Here is a 24,501-nt window from a genome sequence, read left to right as displayed (position 1 = left end):
GCGGAGCTATGCAAATCATCTCTTTCCACCCCAGTCTAATCCACAGCGCTTGGAACTGCCAAGCGTGCAATGCTGCGGATTAGTTTCTAAATTTACACAGCCAACCAATTCCTACCTGTGGACACGTGTTTCGGGCTTTAGGCCCTCATCAGCACAGGGCTGGAATTGGTTGGCTGTATGGAGTGGGGCTCGGTGAGCAAGCGATACATACATGCTAGCCACCTTAGGGAGAGACCCAAGTTGGGCTAAATGTAGCGGGACGAAAGAGACCGAAAAGCCCTCTACTTAAAGGAAATACATAGTGGATGCTTTCCTGAAACGGAAAGTACTTGTAAGCAGCATAATACAAAGAATAGCAGGTTTTCCCAGAATCCTTTGCAGTAGGCGGAGCTATGCAAATCATAAATACTCGGGGATCTTAAACTAGTGTTTGTAGAGATTGTGCTGGCCATAAAAGCTTCACATGAGAATACCCCCTACTCACACAGGCTTTTATAGTCATCAGAAGTGGCACATAACTACCTGGATAAGCAATATGCTTGGAGGCATCCAAGATGTATTCACTCTGCCATTTTTGTACATTATACACTAGATTTTCCCATATACAGTAATATTTACCATTTTTCTATAATAACTTGCCAGTTCCTTCAGCACTTCTTGACTCAAAACATCCAAAGACCTACATAGCAAAAAAGTTAAGATAAAAAAAAATGCATAAAATGAGAAACAAAATGAAACGTATCTTTACTCATAAAGACAACCACTAAAGATCAGATGATTGCTGCAGATCTGGCTTCTCTGACCCCAGATGATGGCTGTTACCGCTTGGGAAACCTAGGCTATGTGCACATGTCCGGAATTGCCGTGGAAATTTCCACGGCAATTCCGCAGGTTAAATGCATGCGGAATTGGCATGCGTTTTCCCGCTAAACAAGAGCGTTTTACAAGCGAAATTAGCTTGCAAAATGCTAGCGTTTTCCAAGCGATCTGTAGCATTGCTTGGAAAACTGATTGACAAGTTGTGTTGGACAAGTGTGACCAACTTTTTACTATTGATGCTGCCTATGCAGCAGCAATAGTAAAAAGATCTAATGTTAAAAATAATTTAAAAAATAAATCGTGATATTCTCACCTTCCGGCAAGAAGACCGCTACGTCATCAGAGGTCATTGCCGCAAAGCATCCATCCCTGGGAATACCAGGGTAATGTGTGTTGGGGCGCCCAATTTTCATCCAATAGATTATGTTGCGGGATTGCAGACAGACGATTATTTTGCTCTCTGGGAGATAAGCCGCTATCGCAGGAGTCTGGCTCAGGTCTCTCAGAGAACATCAGTAGACTTGGCCAAGTCGAGTATTGCTGTGAGTGGTGGGACTCGTAAAAGTTTGTGTATGGGGGGTCTTAAGGCTCACATAGTGCTCAGTGTGTGTACTGCATGCCTGAGTTGCGGCAGTAGAAATGTATAACAAATGCATTATTATTATTGCCAATAACTGAGATCGTACTGCAAAACCAGGCTGCCATTATTAGCAAACAAGAAACTATCTGCACTTAATTTCAAATTATATTGTGAAAAATGCTGTAATTTCAATTGTCCGTCTTCCCAACCCCTATAACAATCACTTACCTCTTTGCAGTAAAAATCCTCCCAAGAAAAACCGTTCCCCATCACGATTATAATCTCATCCCCCCTTACCGTGATCACCCCATGTAGTAAAATTAATTCCTCACCAAATTTTAGCATGAGCCCCTGCCCCACCATACACACAATATGCAAACCCCTTGTAGTATAATAAGTAACACCCAACCATGATTGTAACAGACCGTGTGCAATAATCATTTCCCTCTCCCCCACAGATTATAATCACACCTCCTCCTATAGGATAATAATGAATCACCTCCCACCCCGTAATATAATCACATCCCCCACATAGTGCACCCTTATAGTATAAATAGATGTATATTTCACCATAATCAATTGCCATTCATCCTATCCCAACAAACACAAAGCGCTGCTGCGGCAATCATTACATTAAGTGCAGAAGTGGTTGAAAAATGCCGCCAGTGTGACACCAGATACACACGCCAGTAGCACACTGACAACAGTGCAGAAAAACCTGAGTACTACTGTACGAGTGATCGACTTAATCTGTCCGAGTCACAATCAACCATGACATCCCCAGGCCCACAAGAGCCCAAACTGTGGCGGGTGGCATGAAGATGGGTGTCTACATTGGACAAACATTACATACCGTTGCGTGAGGTAGATTGTGAGGTAGATACAGGGCCGCCATCAGGGCATGACGGCCGTGACTGGCGTATGGGGCCCGGTGGGCAGAGGGGGCCCGCATCGGGCCCCGTCTCATCTGCTCACCGGGCCCCTACCGGCAGCCGCAGGCTAACCGGGCCCTTAGCGCCGACGCTGCAGCTGTTTAAAGCTATTGACGTGCGGGCCCGCACGTCAATAGTTAACAGCCGCTAGCCAATCTGAGGCTGGCAGCTGACGTCAGCCGCAGCGCGCGTGCATGTCGCCGGCGTCTGACATCATTGTCAGTCGCCGGCGAGTGCACGCTGCAGCTGCGTGGAGACCGAGAACTTCGCCCGCCGCAGGAGCACGGCCAGGTAAGAAGAACTTTTTTTTTTTTTTTTTTCTTGAGAGCGGCGATCCGGGGGGCCCAGAGAAAAATGCTGGACACAGGGGCAAAACGCTGGACACAGATGGGGCAGAGTGCTGGACACAGGGGCAAAACGCTGGACACAGATGGGGCAGAGTGCTGGACACAGATGGGGCAGAGTGCTGGACACAGATGGGGCAGAGTGCTGGACACAGATGGGGCAGAGTGCTGGACACAGATGGGGCAGAGTGCTGGACACAGATGGGGCAGAGTGCTGGACACAGATGGGGCAGAGTGCTGGACACAGATGGGGCAGGATTGGAAACAGATGGGGAAGAGTGCTGGACACAGATGGGGCAGGATTGGACACAGATGGGGCAGAGTGCTGGACACAGATGGGGCAGGATTGGAAACAGATGGGGAAGAGTGCTGGACACAGATGGGGCAGGATTGGAAACAGATGGGGAAGAGTGCTGGACACAGATGGGGCAGGATTGGACACAGATGGGGCAGAGTGCTGGACACAGATGGGGCAGGATTGGAAACAGATGGGGCAGAGTGCTGGACACAGATGGGGCAGGATTGGAAACAGATGGGGCAGAGTGCTGGACACAGATGGGGCAGAGTGCTGGACACAGATGGGGCAGAGTGCTGGACAGATGGGGCAGAGTGCTGGACACAGATGGGGCAGGATTGGACACAGATGGGGCAGAGTGCTGGACACAGATGGGGCAGAGTGCTGGACACAGATGGGGCAGAGTGCTGGACACAGATGGGGCAGAGTGCTGGACACAGATGGGGCAGAGTGCTGGACACAGATGGGGCAGAGTGCTGGACACAGATGGGGCAGAGTGCTGGACACAGATGGGGCAGAGTGCTGGACACAGATGGGGCAGAGTGCTGGACACAGATGGGGCAGAGTGCTGGACACAGATGGGGCAGAGTGCTGGACACAGATGGGGCAGAGTGCTGGACACAGATGGGGCAGGATTGGAAACAGATGGGGCAGAGTGCTGGACACAGATGGGGCAGGATTGGACACAGATGGGGCAGAGTGCTGGACACAGATGGGGCAGGATTGGACACAGATGGGGCAGAGTGCTGGACACAGATGGGGCAGGATTGGAAACAGATGGGGCAGAGTGCTGGACACAGATGGGGCAGGATTGGAACCAGATGGGGCAGAATGGAGACAGATGGGGCAGGATTGGAGACAGATGGGGCAGGATGGATACGATGGAGACAGATGGGGAGATCATATGGCTGGAGCCTGGAATGAGACACACGGGGGCTAGGATGGCGAATATTACCATAGGGGCTAATTAAGGGATATTATTATTGCAGTGATGTATTTATTTTATTTTTTGAGTATACTGTTTTAAATGGGGGGCGGTCCTGTTACTTTGTAGAGTGATACTATGTCGCCTGTTATGATAAGGTAATTCAGTACCACAATGGACATAGAGGTCAGAGCACATACAGTGACCTGACAATAACCCAAAAACATAGAACGAGCTCTGAGACGTGGGAACTCTGCTGACCGCAATCCCTAATTCTCTCCAACCACACTAGAGGCAGCCGTGGATTGCGCCTAACGCTCCCTATGCAACTCGGCACAGCCTGAGAAACTAGCTAGCCTGAAGATAGAAAATAAGCCTACCTTGCCTCAGAGAAATACCCCAAAGGAAAAGGCAGCCCCCACATATAATGACTGTGAGTTAAGATGAAAAGACAAACGTAGAGATGAAATAGATTTAGCAAAGTGAGGCCCGACTTTCTGAACAGAGCGAGGATAGGAAAGGTAACTTTGCGGTCAACACAAAACCCTATAAAAACCACGCAAAGGGGGCAAAAAGACCCTCCGTACCGAACTAACGGCACGGAGGTGCACCCTCTGCGTCCCAGAGCTTCCAGCAAGCAGGAAAAAACAAATAGACAAGCTGGACAGAAAAAAAACAGCAAACAAAATAGCAAAGCAGAACTTAGCTATGCAGAGCAGCAGGCCACAGGAACGATCCAGGAGGAAACGGGTCCAATACTAGAACATTGACTGGAGGCCAGGATCAAAGCACTAGGTGGAGTTAAATAGAGCAGCACCTAACGACTTCACCACATCACCTGAGGAAGAAAACTCAGAAGCCGCAGTACCACTTTCCTCCACCAACGGAAGCTCACAGAGAGAATCAGCCGAAGTACCACTTGTGACCACAGGAGGGAGCTCTGCCACAGAATTCACAACAGTCGCCTTCTTCATGTGGTGTAATGTAGAGGCAGGCAAAATTAAGCAATGTGTTCTATAAGCGGAACTCGAGATAACTGTTATTTCCTGCAGAGACGAGTCCTGGCTGGATGAAGTGATGGCGGTCTGTGCTGGATGAAAGATGAAGGACTTCACCTAGAGACGTCACTGGTGAGTCAGTGTTACCTATACACTGACACTATACACTGTATACTATATACAGAGGTCCTGTGTACAATGTCACCAGTGATCACTGTATTACCTATACATTATATACAGAGCTCCTGTGTATAATGTCACCGGTGATCACTGTATTACCTGTAGACACTGCTTACTAATTACAGATCTCCTGCGTATAATGGCACTGATGGTGATAGTATTGTGCGTTTTTTTTTATTACTGATCAGTATTGTAGTATTCAGTCACTATGTGGTGGTAATATGTGGTCTGGTCATGATGTGGTGGTATTTGTTCCTTGTATTTTATATTATTCGATCACTGTGGTGGTAATATGTCATCTGGTCATAGTGCTGTGGTATTTGTTCCTTGTATGTAGTATTATAGGTCATTTTAAAAATTGAAAAATAAATAAAAATATACCTAAATTGTATTGCATATTTTAACAAATGTTTAATAGGTTACAGCAGAGTAGGGCCCGGCCAAAAGTGTCTACCATGTTATGGTGGCGGCTTAAAAAATCTTTTGGCCAAAACAAAAGTGATCTATATGAGTGATCTGGTGATGGGAACTGTCAATGTGTGATAGGTGAGAAGTGGAGATTTTCCAAGAGAGAGCGGTGGGACTGTGGACAGTTCGAGGGGTGGAGCCCGGAGGCGGGGCTGGGGTGGAGCCTGGGCGGAGTCTCAAGGGGGCCCCGAAAATTTTGCCAGTATGGGGCCCCAAAATTTCTAGTGGAAGCCCTGGGTAGATACATATGATTTACACCGGTAGCCGGGCGGCCTAGACAGTTACTAGCATACATTACTGTTTAGGTATCTTTATTTAAAGGGACTCTGTCACCTGAATTTGGCGGGACTGGTTTTGGGTCATATGGGCGGAGGTTTTGGGTGTTTGATTCACCCTTTCCTTACCCGCTGACTGCATGCTGGCTGCAATATTGGATTGAAGTTCATTCTCTGTCCTCCATAGTACACGCCTGCGCAAAGCAATCTTGCCTTGTGCAGGTGTGTACTATGGAGGACAGAGAATGACCTTCAATCCAATATTGCAGCCAGCATGCAGCCAGCAGGTAAGGAAAGGGTGAATCAAACACCCGAAAACTCCGCCCATATGACCCAAAACCAGTCCCGCCAAATTCAGATGACAGGTTCCCTTTAAATCAAGAGAGGAGTCTAGAATGGGAGAACCCTATGTAAGATATCAACATGCTCTAATAGGTCACATAAACACAGGATGGTCCACAAGAAACAGCCCCTTTATTCCTTATGGCCAACTAAGCTCCAGCATGTTGACCTCATTTTTTTTTACCTTCCTTAGAAACAACCAAACGACATAATAAATGTGAAATATGATGGCATAAGAGACTACAAACCAATCCAAGGACTAGATCTGAGCACAGAAAGAAGTGCGTTAGTGAGGACCTCTGCCAGACACGACATACAAGAATGGAACAAAACGACGCACTATTCATACCTGGCCTCCAATAAAGCGGCCATATTTAGTCCAATGAACTGGAAACAGGAAACTTTAAGCTGGTCGGCATTATATAACGCGGCAAGTTCCAACAATTCAGCAGCATTTTTCAAAGTCACTGGAATAGAGAGGAGAATAAATTAGACTTTTTAGCTAAATAATCTAGAAATACGTTTTTGGTCTCCATGTGCCTTCAGAAAACACTTGGGACGACCTCATACATATGGCAATCTCTCAGTTGGCCTGACTATGATAAAATCTGGAAATTAACGATAAAGTGTAGAGGAACCAGACGAACTGAATATACCGGATTTTAAGATATCGCACAGGATATAGGCTGCTACAAAAGGGGTTTGACAACAGTTTATTTCCACTTCACTTTGGAAAAAAAACACCTACACTTGAATGAGCCACGCCAAAATTATTGGAAAGGGTTTGGCCACCAGTGGTCTCATTCTTATGTCTAGTCCCATGTACATGAGAGGCAAATACAGAGGATGAGTTTAAATCTAGCCATACACTTTAGTGAGGGGAACCAATCACTGAACAAATCTTCAAAGGGTCACATTACAGACAGATCATCCTTTTCCTAAAAATAGTTTAAAAAGAGGATGAAAGAAAAAGAAGCCAATGATCGTTTGGCCAACAGTAGAGCGAACCGACCACCATACACATATACGCTCAGAGTGCATGTGTTCTCCGGCAGCGGCTCATCGCCTTTACCCAGGGCAATTTTCCGCTTTCTCCTCCCCTTTTTCCAAGAGCCATATCTTTTTTTACGCTTCCAGCCATACAGCCGGAAGAGAGATTGTTCTTTGCAGGATGAGCTGTACTTTTGAATGACACTATTCAATCTGCCACATAGTGTATTTAGAAGATGGGAAAAAATATCCATGTGTCGTGAAAATGACTATGATTATTTTTTTTATTTACTATGTTCAATATATGGGAAAACTGACCAGGCAGTATAATTCCCCAGGTCAGTAAGAGTATGCAGATGCCAAATATAAAACAAAAAAAAAAAAAAAAGAAAAAGAAAAAAAAAAAGAAAAATGTAAGTAGGGACAAAATAAATTCAGAAAGGTGTCAAAATGTTTTCGCTTTTGTAGACATTTTCCGAGACTTGCAACATGCTCATTTTTTGGGATATGGGACTGGGTGAGGGTTTACATTTTGTGCCCTGAGCTGACAATTTATTGATATTATTTTGGAGGTAGATATGTTTTGATTCCCTATTACATTTTATTGCAATGTTGCAGTGACGAAAAAACAGGATTTTTGGTTGCTTACCGTAAAATCTCTTTCTCGGAGCCTCCATTGGGGGACACAGGAACCATGGGTGTATATGCTGCTGCCACTAGGAGGCTGACCCTATGCACAAAAAAAGTTAGCTCCTCCTCTGCAGTGTACACCCCACCGACTGGCATTATGAACTTCAGTTTAGTGAGAAAGCAGTAGGAGATAAATAACAAGGTTGAAAACCATAACCACAAACATGAAAACTGTAAACGTGAGAACAGTTATAGAACATAGAACAACAGAAACTGAGAAACATTGGGAGGGTGCTGTGTCCCACAATGGAGGCTCCGAGAAGCAGATTTTACGGTAAGCAACCAAAAATCCTGTTTTCTCTATCGCCTCTCATTGGGGGACACAGGAACCATGGGACATCCCAAAGCAGTCCTTCAGAGATGCTCCGCCGGACAGTGGAAGCACCGTGTTGGTGGACAGCCTGGAAACAGGGGGATCCACCGAGGAAGAGACCGTCCAATTGGTGGTAAGTTCTGGAGAAAAAGAATATAAAACACCAAGGCGTTTTCCCCTCTGAAAACGTCTGGTCGGGTTCTCTCTTTCTCTGTTCATGATTTCCTCAAATTCAGGATGCGGAGCGAAAAACTTGGAAGGTGGTTTAGCCCGTCTAAACGAAACCGCCTGATCTGCAGGTTCCGTAGAGGGATCCTTGATGCCATAGGTTTGGTTTATAGCTCCAATGAGATTCTGGACCATATCCCTCATGGTTGCGATTTGGTTAGAATCCAGCTCCGAAATATCCTCCGAGGGCGCATCAGAGAACGCCTCGCCTGACTCAGGGGAGGAGGATCGGGAGGACGCCGACAGCAGAGGAGGACCGTGTGGTGAGATGGAGCGAGAAGAGGACTCAGACCGTCGTTCCTGTCTGGACCTTTTGCTGCTTATCATAGAGGGCTCGGACGGAGGCTCCTGCGACCCGCTGGCTACTGCGGGGGTCTGCAGAAGTAATCGATCCAGCACGGACACCAGAGTTTGAGACACACGTGTTAGATCGGCCACCGATTGTGACAGAGAGGAAGCCCAGCCAGGGATGGGGGTATCAATCTCGGGCGGATCGGCCGGGGTATCCTGGGAGGTGGGAACAATCGGGCTGCTGCAGGCCTGACAGAGCGGAGAGGACTGACCTGAGGGAAGTTTGCAGTTACAGGACGAACACGCAAAGTGCTTGACTAAGGCAGAAGAGGAAGAAGTAGGAGAACAAGAGCAGCCCCCTTTAGAGGTAGACATTTTGAAGAGGTCCCTGAAGAAAATGCCAGAGGGTTAGGGGACAGGGGAGTAGAGGGGGGTGTCAGTCTGCAGTGCAGAGCTACTCACGGCCGACGAAATTCCAGACAGAAGACGCAGCCCAGGTTGTAGTCCCGAAGGGATGCAAATCTGCAGCAGTCCAGCCAGGGGAATATGAAACCCTAGTCATCCCCTGCAGCACACGGATATAAGGGACGTGCGTGGCCAGGAGTACTAAGATGGCGCCGGTGGGCGGAGCAACGCTTCATGCCGAGGTGGGGATGCTCGGCGGGAAAAAAGCCCGCCCGAGTAAAAAGGGGGGAAGTGGGCGGAGCAGCGTCGCCGGACGTAGGCCCCGGGAAAAAACGGCGCCTAAATTAGAAGCCGGCAACCGCCAGAGAAAACTGCGGTGCCGGCGCTGCCCGGCTGGAAGGTGAGCGGCGCAGCAGCCTGCAAGGCCACCACATAGAAGGGGGAAGCGCTGCCGTAGGTTAGCGTGTCGCCGGAAGTAGGCCCTGGGGGAAGCCGGGGCCTAAATTAGGAAAAACGGCGCTGTGCTCACGGTCGCAGGAAAAGGTAACACGGCTGCCTGTAAGGCCGCCGCGCCAGACAGGACCACCGCGCAGGGAAGAGAGTGCTGCAAATGCAGCGAAGACCCCTGCCGATTCCTGGGACCCCTCGCCAACCAGGCCAAAAAGTGGCCTGGAACACTGTGGGACTAGAGGAATACTCACCTAAAAACATCCCAAGTCGTCCGTTACTAACCTCAAACCTTGGGAAAGGTATCAGACGTCCATGGAAGCTGGTGATGGACATCCTCGTCTCCTCCAACCGACAGGCTCTGGTGGGCGAGTGGGTGAGGGACGGAGCCAGGACCTGACTTCTGAGCACGCTTGTGTGCTAGGCTCTTGGTCCTCGAGAGGGATCTATGAGGATACGGGGTGGCAGTACACGCCGTACTCATAGTCCGCCTTGTGGGAATACAGGTGTGACTGTTCACCCTGTATCCCTTCCAGAAAAACCTGAAAAGAAACGATGCACATTGAGGTAGATAAGGGTCTAATGAAAGACCCGTGTCCACCTCCTACTGACACTAAGCTAAACTGAAGTGCATAATGCCAGTCAGTGGGGTGTACACTGCAGAGGAGGAGCTAACTTTTTTTGTGCACAGTGTCAGCCTCCTAGTGGCAACAGCATACACCCATGGTTCCTGTGTCCCCCAATGAGGGGCAATAGAGAAAACATAATTCTGGCATTTGATTTTTTTTTCTCGTTATGCCGTTTACTTATCAGATTAATTTACTGTACTTTATATATTGTGAGACACTGGACAATTCTGAATGCGACGATATAAAATGAGTATTTTTTCCTTTTTGTACCGTTTTATTTTTAATAGAGCAGAAGGGGGGTGATTTAAACATGCTCTTTTTGTTTTTAAGATTTAAAACTTTTTGCTGCATTTAATAGTCTGCTTAAGAGACTTGAATCTGTGATAGTCTGATCGCCTCAGTTACATAGCAGCTGCACTGTTATGTATAGCAAAAGCTACAATCTCCTATGAATGCCACTGTTGACAGGAGGATAGCGATGAAAGGCACGTGGGTAATCAGTAGATCTCAGTGTCATGACAACCCACTGGCGCCCTGCTATCATGTGACAGGCGCGCTGATGGGCGGGATCAATGATGCGCATGAGGTTTGCGTATGTTAAATCCCACCATCAATGATTGACAGCGGCATGGGGACTTTATTATTGCAAAAGTGATCATTTAAGTACACACAACGAATATATATATATATATATATATATATATATATATATATATATATATATATATATATATATATATATATATATATATATATATATATACATACATACATACACACACATACCCCAGAACTCCGACGTACGTTTGCCATGGCTTTCTCAAGGAGTTGTTTTTAATGCAGATTTTAATATTTGTATGTATCAATAAAATAATGTTTATACATATATTTTCTTGTGGCTATTCACTCTTATAGGTTTATATATGGAAATTATCATTTGCTGCATAGTCCTTTTTATGGATGCCACAATCTTTCGTTCACCAATTGAGAATTACTCGATGTTAGCATAGAGTGGTGGTGAGGTGTCAGAAGTAGATGGAGAAGTCCCACATTAGATGGCAAGCTGGTCGTGTTAAAGCCAGCAGGTGTATCAAACGTTCATTTAATGTGAATGGACACCTTTACACATATATTTCATAGAGTACCATATATTCTTTTATACCACACATTTTGCTAATCCGGGAGGACACCCTTACATTAAACACCATAATCTGAGTTCACAAGTAAACCAGTAGAAGTCAACAGTCTATTACAATATATTATAGTGCGTCTCTGTAATCACATAACATGTTTTTCTCCCCAATAGTAAATGTCATGAAGAAGACAAATAGAAGTTCATTTACTTATGGCTTATCTATGTGGATCTTGGAGTATTCCTATTTGCCGAGCATTGCAGAATAAACTAACAGCAGAAAAGTCATCCATGATCACATTTCCTAGCAGCTGAGCAGTATATAGTATTCATATATGGGAGGTGTTCTTATAGAGGTCACTACAACTGAAGCTGGGTTTGGAAAAATCCAACTTGTGGTATGGTTATATTAAGGACTGAGATGGATTGTGTATCATTAATCAAACACTGGTTGTACGCAGCAATTGCTGCAAGGTGGCTTGTATCAGCTAATTCTTTTTGTATATAATGCTTTCAAAAATTCAAGTGTGAATAGCATCAAATATTTGGTATGACCACCTTTTGTCCTCAACACAGCATCAATTCTTCTAGCTATGAACAGTCTTTGAAGGAACTTGGCAAAGAGTTTGTTCGAAACATCTTGGAAAACTAACCACAGATCTTTTGTGAATGTAGGCTTGTGTAAATCCATCTGTCTCTTCATGTAAGGGTGCTCTCAATACTGCGTTTAAGCACCTATTCAGTGGCTCTGTTGGGGCTTACGTCCAACCCCCTCCCCCACCTGCAAAATGGGATTTGAGTGTATGTGCTGATGGGGCCATACACTATAATGGTGCCGACAGAGCAAACATAAGCTCTGTTGTGCATCATTTTTGGGCGTGTAGGCCTACTTGAGGTGAACACTCAGATGCTGTTGATATTTACAGCTCTCATAAAGGCCTCTTCATTACTATGACCATGCGGTAACCAGACTAATGGCTGGCTTAAATTGCATCCAAGTCTAATGAAGGACTCATCAATGAAGAGGACAGACCTCCATTTCAGCCTCTAATCCCATCTGGAGATCATGTAAGCAATGCCATAAAAATGCCATCACGAGGGAGCATTACTCCGCTCTCACTCCTGGGATTATGGTGTAAGGTGGACGGAACCTTCTAGTCTTCACTCCAGGTACACTAACAGCTCGCTGTTAAGTTGATTTGGTTGTGACACCATTTCTCCAAAGTGTCCTAGCAGCCGGTTTTCCACACGATAATGCCCGGCCACACGGTGCTCATGCTACTTTGAACAGCGTAAGTGCCCTAAACATGTTTCCACTGCCAGCAGCATCTTCAGACTTGTCTTCCATCAAACACATCTGGGACATCTTTAATCGGTAATCACAAAGGGGCGGCCAGCAGCTGATATGACTTGCATGGCCAAGTGCATTTTTTGGCACAATATTCTGACACCCCTAACTTTTTCATTTTTCTGTAGAAGGAGCTATATCAAGGTTTGTTTTTGTGGGACAATCTGCAGATTTTACTGGTACCGGTTTTTGGGACATTTTTTGACCACTGGTTTTTGTGGCTCTTTTGTAGTAGTAGGCATATACAAAAACATTGAATCTGGAAGTTCTTTCAAATTCTATTCTTTCCTGACGTGTAATTAGCAAGTCAATGTTATCCTGCAGGGCCATACAATTACATTGATGCCTAAGGCCTCTTTCACACTTCAGTTATTTGGCGTCAGTCTAAAACCGCCATTTTCCTCAAATAACGGATCCGTCAAATTTTTTTGACGGATCCGTTATTTTCCCATAGACTTGCATTAGCGACGGATTGTGACGGATGGTCGTCCGTTCCATCCGTCATGCGACGGATGGCGGACGTTTTCTGAAAATAGACGGACATTGAAACGTTTTTTGTCAACGCCGAAATGGCGGATCGCGACGGATCCGTCGCGTCCGCCATTCCATAGAATGGCCGCCTATGGGCGACGGATCCGCCGCAACCGTTTTTTCGGCGGATCCGTCGCCCCAATCCGTTTTTTCAATTGCGCATGCTCCAAAAAGTAGATACTTTTCCCAGACAACCCCCAATTAACGGATCAGTCAAAAAAACGGATCCGTTAGAACCGTTTTCTCAACAATTGTGACGGATCCGTCAATCCGTCACTATGTCGGTAGTGACTGACGCCAAACAACTGAAGTGTGAAAGAGGCCTAATTTATAACTTTAACGTTTTACTACTTTTTCACAAGAAAAATCACCTAAAGAAAAAATATAACACATTATCAGAGTGCCGTAACTTTTTAAATTTTTCTGTTTATAGTACTGAATTATAGCTTGTTTTATGCTTAGCGAGCTGTAATTTTTATTGGTACCATTTTGTAATACAAATTACTTTTTGATCACTTTTTATTTATTTTGGATAAGAATAACAAAAATAACAAATATGTCAGTTTTTAATTTTTTTTCTCCCATTCACCAAATGAAGATGAAAATTGATATAGTTTCATACTTTGGGTTGTTACTAGGGATGATTGAATAGCTTCGTGTAAGAGCTTATCTGAATAGTTACCCGGATACCTGGAGCGCTCCCAATAATCAGCTGTTCAGCTCTGCGGCTGCAGTCACAACACACACATGGAAAGCCCAACAGCTGTTGCTGACACGGAAAAACCAAACATGAGTGGTTGTTGCAAAGGTATTTTTATTTGGTTGGTTTTAAAGATAAAAAAATGTTTTATCAATAAAACTGATTTTATGATTTTTATTTTTTTTGTAACATTTAAAACATTTTTTTTAATCTTTTTACACTCCTTCAACGGGACTTGGAAATGCAATCCTTTGATCAAGTAAATAATACATTTATGGACCCGTGGAAGCGCACAAGCGCGAAACGATCGTAGTCCTGTTTTCTCCCCGCACCGCTGATCTCTCCCAGCCGCCTCTCCTTACTATGTCCGTTGTTACGATACGATGAATAAAGGACTTTGATTCGCAATCTACCTGGGTGAGTGCCGCATTTTCCTTTTTCTCCTTGGATATTTGTTCACTGCTTTTTATGCTGAGCACCACCCGAACATTGCAGACTATATACGTGCTATAGGAGTCTTGCAGTGGAATCCTCAGGCTGCGGCTACACCGCCTGCTGCGATAACACCTAGTGCCGTTCATATTTTGTGCTTTTTAAATAATACATTGTAGTACATACAAGTCATTGCCGAAAGTATTGGCATAAATGGGCAAAACAAAATTATTGGCACCTAAGCAAAATTGGGGGAAAACAACTTTGTTTCAAGAACATAATGTTTGTTGAAACTCACCTGTGGCAAGTAACAGGTGTGGGCAATATGGAAATCACACCTGAAACCAGATAAATAGGGGATACATTGACTTAATCTTTGCATTGCGTGTCTGTGTGTGCAACACTAAGCATGGAGAACAGAAAGAGAAGAGAACTGTCTGAGGATCTGAGGACCAAATTGTTGAAAAATGCTCAAGTTTACAAGTCCAGCTCTAAAGATCTTGATGTTTGTCTAAAGTGCGCAACAGAAACAAAAAGGCAATATAGATAATCATCTTGGCTGTGGATGGCAGAGAAAAATTGATGAGAAGTTGGAAATCAGGATAGTCTGGACGGTGTATAAGCAGCCACAATCAAGTTCCAACGAAATTTAACCTGTTCTGCAGAATCAGGGTGCATCAGTGTCAGCACAAAATATCCATCAACATCTGAATGAAACGCTATGAGGGAGACCCAGGAAGACCCCACTGCTAACAAAGACACATAGTAAAAGTAGACTGCAGTTTGCAAAAATGTACGCGAGGAACTCAAAGTCCTCCTGAGAAAGTGTCTTGCTGACAGATGAGACTAAGATATATGAGACCAAGATTCATCATTCTACTGTTTACTTAACACTAAATGAGGCGTCAAAGAAAAGAACACCGAACCTACAGTCAAATATAGTGGAGGTCCAAAGAGGTTTTGGGTTTGTTTTGCTGCCTCTGGCACTGGATGCCTTGGCTATGTGCAAGGCTTCATGAAATCTGAATCTTACCAAAGGATTTTGGGTCGCAATGTAGTGCCCAGTGACAGAAAGCTGGGTTTGCATCCTAGGTAATGGGTCTTCCAGCAGGACAATGACCGAAACATACTTCAAGAAGCGCCCAGAAATCGCTGGAGACAAAGTGCTGGAGAGTTCTGAAGTGGCTAGCAATTAGTCTGGATCTAAATCCCATTGAAGAGAGATTTTAAAATTGTTGTTGGGAGAAGGCCCCTTCAAATATGAGGGATCTGGAGAAGTTTTCAAAAAAGAATGGTCCAAAATCCCAGTTGAGAGGTGTAAGAAGTCTGTTGATTGTTATAGGAAGCGACTGATTGCAGTTATTCATTACAAAGGGCGTGCAACCAAATATAGAGCTGAGGGTGCAAACAATTTTGTCTGGACAATTTTTGAGGTTTTGTGTGAAATTATGTCCATTTTGCCCTTTTTTCTATGTTTTTTTTGTGTTGTTCCAGTACACACAAAGGAAATAAACGTGTATAACAAAACATGTGCAATTGCAATAATTTTCTGGGAGAAAATCTTCATTGTCTGGAACAATCTTAAGGGTGTCAGCACTTTCGGCCATGACTATATGTACTGTAGTGCATTATTTTCATTGTCAGGCACCACTCCCGGCAATAGCTGATTAGTTGAGCTGTATGGCAGACAAGGCGGCCATTGTCAAGCCTCCCATAGCAACCAGTGGCACTCCGTGATTGAGCTGCAGGAGTGTGCTGGTTGGCTGACAATAGGAGTGATCTCCCCGTCAGATTCCTCACTAGTGACAATAGCATATGAGAGATGCCCAGTCTCAGCATTTGCAACAGGAGTCTGGCTGTGTGAAACCATCGGCTCCTGATGTGGGTGCCATTCATCAGATGGAAATGTAGACTTAATTGGAGGAAATAGGGATTTTTGTGTGTACTCACCGTAAAATCCTTTTCTCCGAGCCACTCATTGGGGGACACAGGACCATGGGTTATGCTGCTGTCACTAGGAGGCTGACACTAAGCTGAGACAAAAAAAGGTTAGCTCCTCCCCTGCAGTATACACCCTCATACTGGCTTCCAGAGACCCAGTTCAGTGCAAAAGCAGTAGGATAATAACACAATATATCAAGTAACATTAGAGTATAACATGTCAACCAAACAGTCAAAAACCAAACAGTCAAAAACCAAAAAAAGGTAACGAGCCATAAGGCTACCAGGGTGGGTGCTGTGTCCCCCAATGAGTGGCTCGGAGAAAAGGATTTTACGGTGAGTACACACAAAAATCCCTATTTCTCCTCCGCCTCATTGGGGGACACAGGACCATGGGACGTCCCAAAGCAGTCCCTGGGAGGGAAACAATACAACCAAATAACTCCGTGTACCATCTGACTACAAATGCGCAACGGCCACTTGCAGGATACGCCTGCCAAGGGCCGCGTCCGCAGAGGAGTGAATGTGGACATTGTAATGCTTTGTGAAAGTATGCAGGCTGGACCACGTTGCGGCCTTGCAAACCTGCCCCGCTGTTGCCTGGTGCCGGATGGCCCAGGAAGCACCCATCGACCGAGTGGAATGTGCTCTAATCCCCGCCGGGATAGGGCTGCCCCTGACCCGATAGGATTCCTGGATAGCAGAACGAATCCATCTGGCTATCGTGGCTTTAGACGCAGCCAAACCCTTTCTGTGACCCTCCGGGAGCACGAAAAGGGCGTCCGATTTTCTGAAATGAGCCGTTCTGGAAATGTACCTCCTGAGGGCCCGTACCACGTCCAGGGTATGGAGAGCCTTCTCAACCCTATGTTTGGGCTGCGGACAAAAGGAGGGAAGAATGATGTCCTCGTTAAGATGAAAGGATGAGACCACCTTCGGAAGAAAAGCCGGGGAAGGACGTAGGACTACTTTGTCCTGATGAAAGGCAAGGAAAGGAGCCCGGCAGGATAAAGCAGCCAACTCTGAAACCCTTCTGATGGACGTCACAGCTACCAGGAAGGCAACCTTCCATGAGAGGACAGAGAGCGGAACGTCCTGAAGGGGTTCGAACGGGGGTTCCTGAAGAACCCCCAGGACCAAGTTGAGATCCCAGATCTCTAACGGCATCCTGTAGGGGGGAACCACATGGGAGACTCCCTGAATGAAGGTCTTGACCTGAAGGTTGGCGGCGATCCTGCGCTGGAACAGCACGGATAACGCTGAGATCTGGCCTTTGAGGTAACTCAGTGCCAAGCCGGAGTCCAAACCGGACTGAAGGAAATTCAAGATGCAAGGGATAGAGAAAACGAGCGAAGGGTGACCTCGGAGCCTGCACCATGAGAAGAAAGCTTTCCAGACGCGGTGGTAAATGGAGGCGGAAGACGCCTTGCGAGCACTTAACATGGTGGGAATGACCTGCTGAGAGAAACCGGCTCGAGTTAGAATCCAGGTTTCAACAGCCACGCCGTTAAACGTAGGGCCCCTGAGCTCTGGTGGTAGATCGGTCCTTGGCGAAGCAGGTCTGGACGGTCTGGTAACCGCCAGGGAACGTCGGCTACGAGCTGAACGAGTTCCACGTACCAAGCGCGGCGTGGCCAGTCTGGGGCGACCAGAAAGACCGGAACTCCCTCCATCTTGATCTTTCGGATCACCTTCGGCAGTAAAGGAAGGGGAGGAAACACGTATGGGAGATGAAACTGATGCCACGGTGAAATCAGCGCGTCTACTCCTATGGCCTGGGGATCCCGAGAACGCGCAATGAAGTTGTGGACCTTGGCGTTCAATCTGGACGCCATCAGATCCACGTCCGGGGTCCCCCAGCGAAGACAGATCTGTCGAAAAACCTCTGGGTGGAGTTCCCACTCCCCTGAGGCAAGGCCCTGGCGGCTCAGAAAGTCCGCCACCCAGTTCTCGACTCCCGGAATGTGCACCGCAGAAATGGTGGAATGGTTGGTTTCAGCCCAACGAAGGATGTGAGAGACTTCCTGCATCGCCGCCCTGCTGCGGGTACCCCCCTGGTGGTTGATGTAAGCCACCGCCGTGACGTTGTCCGGTTGGACTCGTATTGGGTGACCCGCGAGCAGGGGATGAAAGCGACTCAGGGCAAGTCTGATAGCACGAATCTCCAGGATGTTGATGGGGAGTCTCGATTCCCGAACTGTCCAACGGCCCTGGGCAGAGTGGTGAAGGAACACCGCCCCCCAGCCGAGGAGACTGGCGTCGGTAGTTACCACTAACCAGCGGATCGGGAGAAAGGACTTCCCCTGAAGAAGAGATGGACTCAGGGTCCACCATACGAGTGATTGTCTGACCCGCGGGGACAGCGGGCAAGGACGGTCGAGAGATGGGAGACTCCTGTCCCAGTTGTCCAGCAAAGCCTGTTGCAAGGGGCGGAGATGGAGTTGAGCGAAAGGAACCGCTTCGATTGCTGCAACCATCTTTCCCAGGATCTTCATGGCGAACCGAATGGTTCGCGGGCGAGAATGGCAGAGCGTTCGGGCTCCCTGCTGAAGCGCTTGGGCCTTGGACCGAGGAAGCAAGACCAGACCCCTTGAAGTGTCCAGGATCATTCCCAGAAAGGAGATCCGACGGGCAGGAACGGGAGAGGACTTGTCCAAGTTGATCAACCAGCCCAGGCGCGAAAGAGAATCCAGGGTAATGTGGACGCTTGACTCGCAGGCCTGAAAAGACGGACCCTTTATGAGGAGATCGTCTAAGTAAGGTAACACGACGACTCCTCGAGAATGAAGAATGGCCATGACCGCCGCCATGACCTTCGTGAATACCCTGGGCGCCGTGGCAAGACCGAAGGGTAAGGCCGTGAACTGGAAGTGGTCCTCTAGAACGGCAAAGCGGAGGAACCTCTGATGCGGCGGGAATATCGGAATGTGAAGATAGGCATCCTTGATGTCTGTCGATGCCAAGAATTCCCCTCTTTCCATCGAAGAGATGACCGACCTGAGCGATTCCATCCTGAAGTGCCGTACTCTTACGCACTTGTTCAGGAGCTTCAGATCCAAAATGGGGTGCACTTTTCCGTCCTTCTTTGGCACGACGAAGAGGTTTGAGTAGAAACCTTTGAACCTTTCGTGTTCCGGAACCGGAACAATGACCCCGCTCTTGCGGAGGGAGTGAATGGCGCAAAGGAGGGTGCGAGACTGAGCTCCCGAACTGGGGAGATGAGAGGGAAAAAACCGAGTTGGAGGAGGAGCGGAGAACTCTATTTTGTAGCCAGACGATACCAGATCCCTGACCCATTCGTCGTGAATGACAGAGAGCCAGGCTTGCTGAAAAAAGGAGTAGACGTCCGCCTACTCTGGTGGTATCGACTGGCGCCGTTCCCGAGTCATTGAGACGGGAATCTGGGGGGTCTAGAACCTCTGGGTCTGGACTGCCTCGGCTTTCCTCGCCAGGACGGATTCGGCTTGAAGGAGGGACGAACGTCTCTGTCTGTGCGAGCGGATCGGTCCGATCTGGAAAAACCGGTAGGATTGGACCAGGCTGGGCTGGTACGAAAGCGAAAGTAAGGCTGGCGCTGGAAGACCGCCTTGGGCCTCTGTTGGGGAAGGAACTTGCTCTTTCCCCCTGTGGCGTCGGAAATAAGCTGGTCAAGCTTTTCACCGAAAAGGCGCCCGCTCTGAAAGGGGAGTGAGATCAGAGATTTTTTAGAGGAGGAATCTGCGCGCCACTCTCTGAGCCAAAGAGCCCTTCTGATAGAGATGGCGTTAGAAGCCGCCGATGCTGCGCAATTCGCTGCATCGAGAGATGCGTACATCACGTAATCACTAGCCATGACTATCTGTTTAGCCAGGTCCGCCATCTCAGACGGGAGATCCTGTTCATGAATGGATTTCGCTAGAGCATCCGCCCAGGAAACTATTGCCTTGGCCACCCATGCCGCGGCGAAGGAGGGGGATAGGGAAGAACCTGAGGCTTCGTACACTGAGCGAGCTAGAGAGTCTAGCTGGCGTTCAGTGGGACTCTTAATTGAAGCGCCGTCCGGAACGGAAAGGAGCGTTTTAGAAGCAAGGCGCGAGACCGGAGGATCTACTATAGGGGGATCCGTCCAGTCCTTCACGAGATCTGCTGAAAAGGGATACTTCGAAACCAGGTCCTTCTTTCCCGTGAAACGCTTATCCGGACGCTCCCTGTGTCGCCTGACTATATCCAGAAAATCTGGGTGAGAGGCAAAAGTTTTGTGAGAACGCTTGGTTCTGGTAAAAGAGACCGTGTTCCGGGGCGGAATTAGAGTCATCGTCCACCTTAAGTGCGTGATTGACTGCTACAATGAGGGAGTCAACCGTAGCTCTAAACTCCGGAGCCTCCGGGTCTAATGATACTTCAGACTCATGTTCAGAGTCGTGAACGCTGCGAGCCCCCAAAGAGGGTGAGCGAGAGGTGGAGCTGCCAGAGTCTGAGTGGCGAGGTGAGCGCTCAGGAGAGGTAGTGCGGATCCGTTTTCTGGATGACCGTGCCTCTTTATGGAGAGAGCGGCCCCTGCTGGCCGACGATTCCCGTTACGGAGGGATCTCTTAGGACCTGTAACGGATTGCCCCGTTCCCCGGGAGGGTTTTGAATGGATTTGATGGCGTTGGCTAAAAAATCCACGGACTGCGAAAGTGAAGCGACCCATGGGGGGGGGGGGGGGGGACTAGGTACGCCGAAGTCGGTGGCGGTGGAGGGCTCCTGGGCACATGGAGCATCGCAGGCAGAGCAGAGGGGGGAACTTTGAGGCCGAGGAAGTGGGGCCTGGCAGGTGGTACACGCAGAAAAAAAGGTCGTATGCACCTTAGAGGATTTTTTAGACCTTGACTGGGACATGATGTACCTAATGCAAAAAAAATAGACCACAGGGTCTATGAGCTAGGGAAGCAGAGGGCGGCACTGCAGAGGAGAGGCTGACGAAGTCTCCTTACCCAGGTCCTGTGTCCCGCTGTGACGCCTGAGAAGACGAAGAGAAGGCTGGATAAAAACGCTGCACGTGGGCGCTGTGTCGCCTAGAAGCTGCGGCAGAGCTGGAGCTGCGGCGTGCAGTGAGGAACCAAGATGGCCGCCGAGATCAGGAGAGAGATCTCGGAGGCGGCGAGAAGCGCCAGGACCGGGGGGCGGCGCCACCAAATGACGCGAAAGAATGGGCGGAGCCTATCGGCAGCGTCCTGCGGCTAGGCCGAAGCCGGGGGCTAAATTTGCGGCTTCGGCCCGGCGCGCGGCCGCAAAGTGCCGAAAATAAGGGGCCCAGAGCAACCGATGTGCCGCTACTTAGGAGGAGCCCTCCGGACCGCAAAACCGGCGACCCCCCCCCCCCCATCCCCCAGGAGACACTGACCCCGATGAGGTGAGGAGTGCCTTGGAATGGCAGGGACGGTGCAGGAGTTGGGAAGCCTCCATCCACCAGCCCCAGACAGGGGGGTGGAGAGGAACCGTCCACCACCTGAATCACGCATAGACAGTGGTGATGCAGTGTGGTCTGCACGGACGCCACGGGAATAGTGCCTCTGTACAGCCGAGGAAGAACCTGGTGGACAGGGCAGATGTCCGGCAATAAAAAGGCCTGGCTGCAGAAGAGGATACTGGAGGTAAAACACCAGTGCTCGTCTGTACAAAGTGGGGAGATCGGCGCCCGGGAAAGGGACCGTCGCCCAAAAAAAGGTCAGCTCAGGCAGTGGCTCCCACGTCGCAGGAGAGGATACGGTGAGGTGAAACTCCCGTGCTCGCCTGTTGTTGGTTCGGGGGAGATCGGACCATGAAAGAATCCGTCGTCCCCTTCGTCCGGGTAGAATTAAAAAACAGTGTGCCTCCTACGGACACTAAGCTTGAACTGGGTCTCTGGAAGCCAGTATGAGGGTGTATACTGCAGGGGAGGAGCTAACCTTTTTTTGTCTCAGCTTAGTGTCAGCCTCCTAGTGACAGCAGCATAACCCATGGTCCATGGTCCTGTGTCCCCCAATGAGGCGAAGGAGAAATCAGAATTTGTGAGAAACGGTTAAGGGAGAAGTCGGAGGGAGTATTTAGGAGTGACTGCAGCAGAAGAAAAAAATATTCACAACCTGTTCCTGTCACCACTTTCCATGCACAAGCCTCCAGTGACCCCAGGTGGAAGGAACATCACTCTCCTCATGACAGAGGTATTTTCAACTAAAGAAGTAAAAAAGTGAGCAGTTGCGCATCGGATCTACCCTTGAAGCTAATTTGGCCACTTGATAACATGGGTGTACATTGTATTTGGAGAATAGAGATTTTCAAGTATGCGATAGGTGCATGTAAACATTGGCACAAGCAGGGCTGTGGAGTCGGTAAGCCAAACCTCTGACTCCTCAATTTCCCTGACTTCTCACTCAGACTCCCTCATATATTCTTCACTGCTGAGCATGTACATAAAGTGTAGCACAGATCCTTAGATCTGGAACAGAACAGACATTGAGGCTGTGTGCACCAAAACGCTTAAAAAACACATACATATGCATCCAATCATTTATAATGGTTTCCGCAGTTTTTGTGCACATGTTGCATATTTTTTCGTGAAAAAAAAAACGCATTCAGAAAAATATGCAGCATGTTCATTAATTTTGCGGATTTTAAGCAGATTTCCCACTATATTACTGCATTGGGAAACTCCGGAAAAAGACGCGAAAAATCCGCACATAAAACGCGCAAAATACGCAATAAAAACGCGTGAAGAATTCCTGCGGAAAACCTCAGGATTTTCTCAGGAAATTTCTGCATACTTTCCGGACGTGTGCGTATAGTCTTATAGGACACTTTATAACTTTCACAAATTATTATGAAAAATTTTCAGCACATCCTGTATTGTACCCAATTTATTATATATTTTAGGAGTCGGAGTCAGTTCATTTTATACCGACTCCGATTCCACCAGAATGGCTACAGACTCCATGACTGACTTCACAGCTCTGGGCATGAGTGACATGTATGAACTAGTGAACTATGCCCATCACACATTTTTAGACTGTTATGAGCATCTCAGGTTCTGTTTGGATGACACTTTTAGTTAAAAGTATTAAATTAAAGTTGTATGCAGTTCTTCCAAAAACTTACACTTTGATGCAAAAATGTGTTTAGGCGCCCAAGACTCGCTGCCTGGTGGCAATTTCCAAAACGCTTTCATTTAGGTTTGTGAAAAGTGCATAAAATGGCCTGGTAGGAAAAAAGGTTAAAGCCTTGAGCAGAAAAAGAAAAACATCCCATTAGAAGTTTTTAGCCGTTTTAGGATAAGAGCACCAGCGATTATGAAAAAAGAATCTTTTTATCCAGTAGAAAAAGTGGATTTTTTTTTCTTCAGTTTGACTTCTGACTTGTGTAGTAATGGATCACAGATGTCAGGGAGCCTTTATGTCATCTTATTTATATACACAACTTTCCATTTCAGTAACCGTTCTTTGATAAACACAATTGCGCACATAACACATTCTCAGAAATACTTTCTCGCCTACTCACGTCTTTCGGTAAGTGTGACTTCACAGATCTCCTTTAGCCGGACAATGAGTAACTGATCTGCCATCACCAGGACATTACAAATAAATTCCACATTTGCCGACTCTGAGAGAAAACAAATGTTGTAACATGAGAATTATTACATTTGAACCCGTCATCACGTTACAAGGGAGATCATGATGGGCTTATTGATTGATATTCCCGATGCATGTCAGCCAATATTCATGAGAAGCAAGTCATGATCTCAGCCAAAACTACTTACATTGTAGTCATTTTTAGCCTTGGCAAATCAGCCACCAATACCGACCAGAAAAAGAAAGAACCAGGAGATCTGGGGGATGGTGACAAGCCATTATCAAATACCAACAACCTGGCAGTTATCACAAACACTGAAATCACACAATGGTTTTTTTTCCAACCACTAGAAACATTTACTATTGCACAAAAATATTTAATGAAATATTGGAAAATCGGAATCATAATCCTTTTCACACCACAAGGAAAAAAATGGCATTCACAGTTTATGGGCTGCCGACAAGCGTACACAGTAGACCCAATGATAAGCAGATGTGTCCATGCTCTTCACAGTCTACAAGCTATGTGCCCACGTTCCGGATGTAGCAACGCTTTGGAAACAGTATGCTCGCGGCATCCAAAACACTGCCTTCTGTTGAAGCAGGTGAATCTGCATGTGATGACTAAACCGTGCCGATTCATCGCGTTCAATACATTCTATTGATGCAATTGGCATGCTGTGGTCTTTAAAGATGCGCCG

At 47.3% G+C, this 24,501-nt stretch overlaps 1 protein-coding gene across 2 annotated transcripts in view; it reads right to left on the bottom strand.

The window, feature by feature from the left end:
• The window catches only part of IBTK (inhibitor of Bruton tyrosine kinase), a 139,773-nt gene that overhangs the window by 29,101 nt on the left and 86,171 nt on the right, over positions 1–24,501 (bottom strand). For both annotated transcript variants that reach the window (XM_069726448.1, XM_069726446.1), the window contains exons 17-19: positions 23,730–23,831; positions 6,508–6,625; positions 619–679 (exon numbers count right to left, since the gene is read on the bottom strand). In XM_069726448.1, coding sequence (XP_069582549.1) covers positions 619–679; positions 6,508–6,625; positions 23,730–23,831 — 281 coding nt within the window. The remainder of the gene's footprint in view (positions 1–618; positions 680–6,507; positions 6,626–23,729; positions 23,832–24,501) is intronic.

Source organism: Ranitomeya imitator, chromosome 5 (assembly GCF_032444005.1).
Source record: "Ranitomeya imitator isolate aRanImi1 chromosome 5, aRanImi1.pri, whole genome shotgun sequence".
NCBI classification, from domain to species: domain Eukaryota; kingdom Metazoa; phylum Chordata; class Amphibia; order Anura; family Dendrobatidae; genus Ranitomeya; species Ranitomeya imitator.
This window is presented reverse-complemented; position numbering and strand designations above follow the sequence as displayed.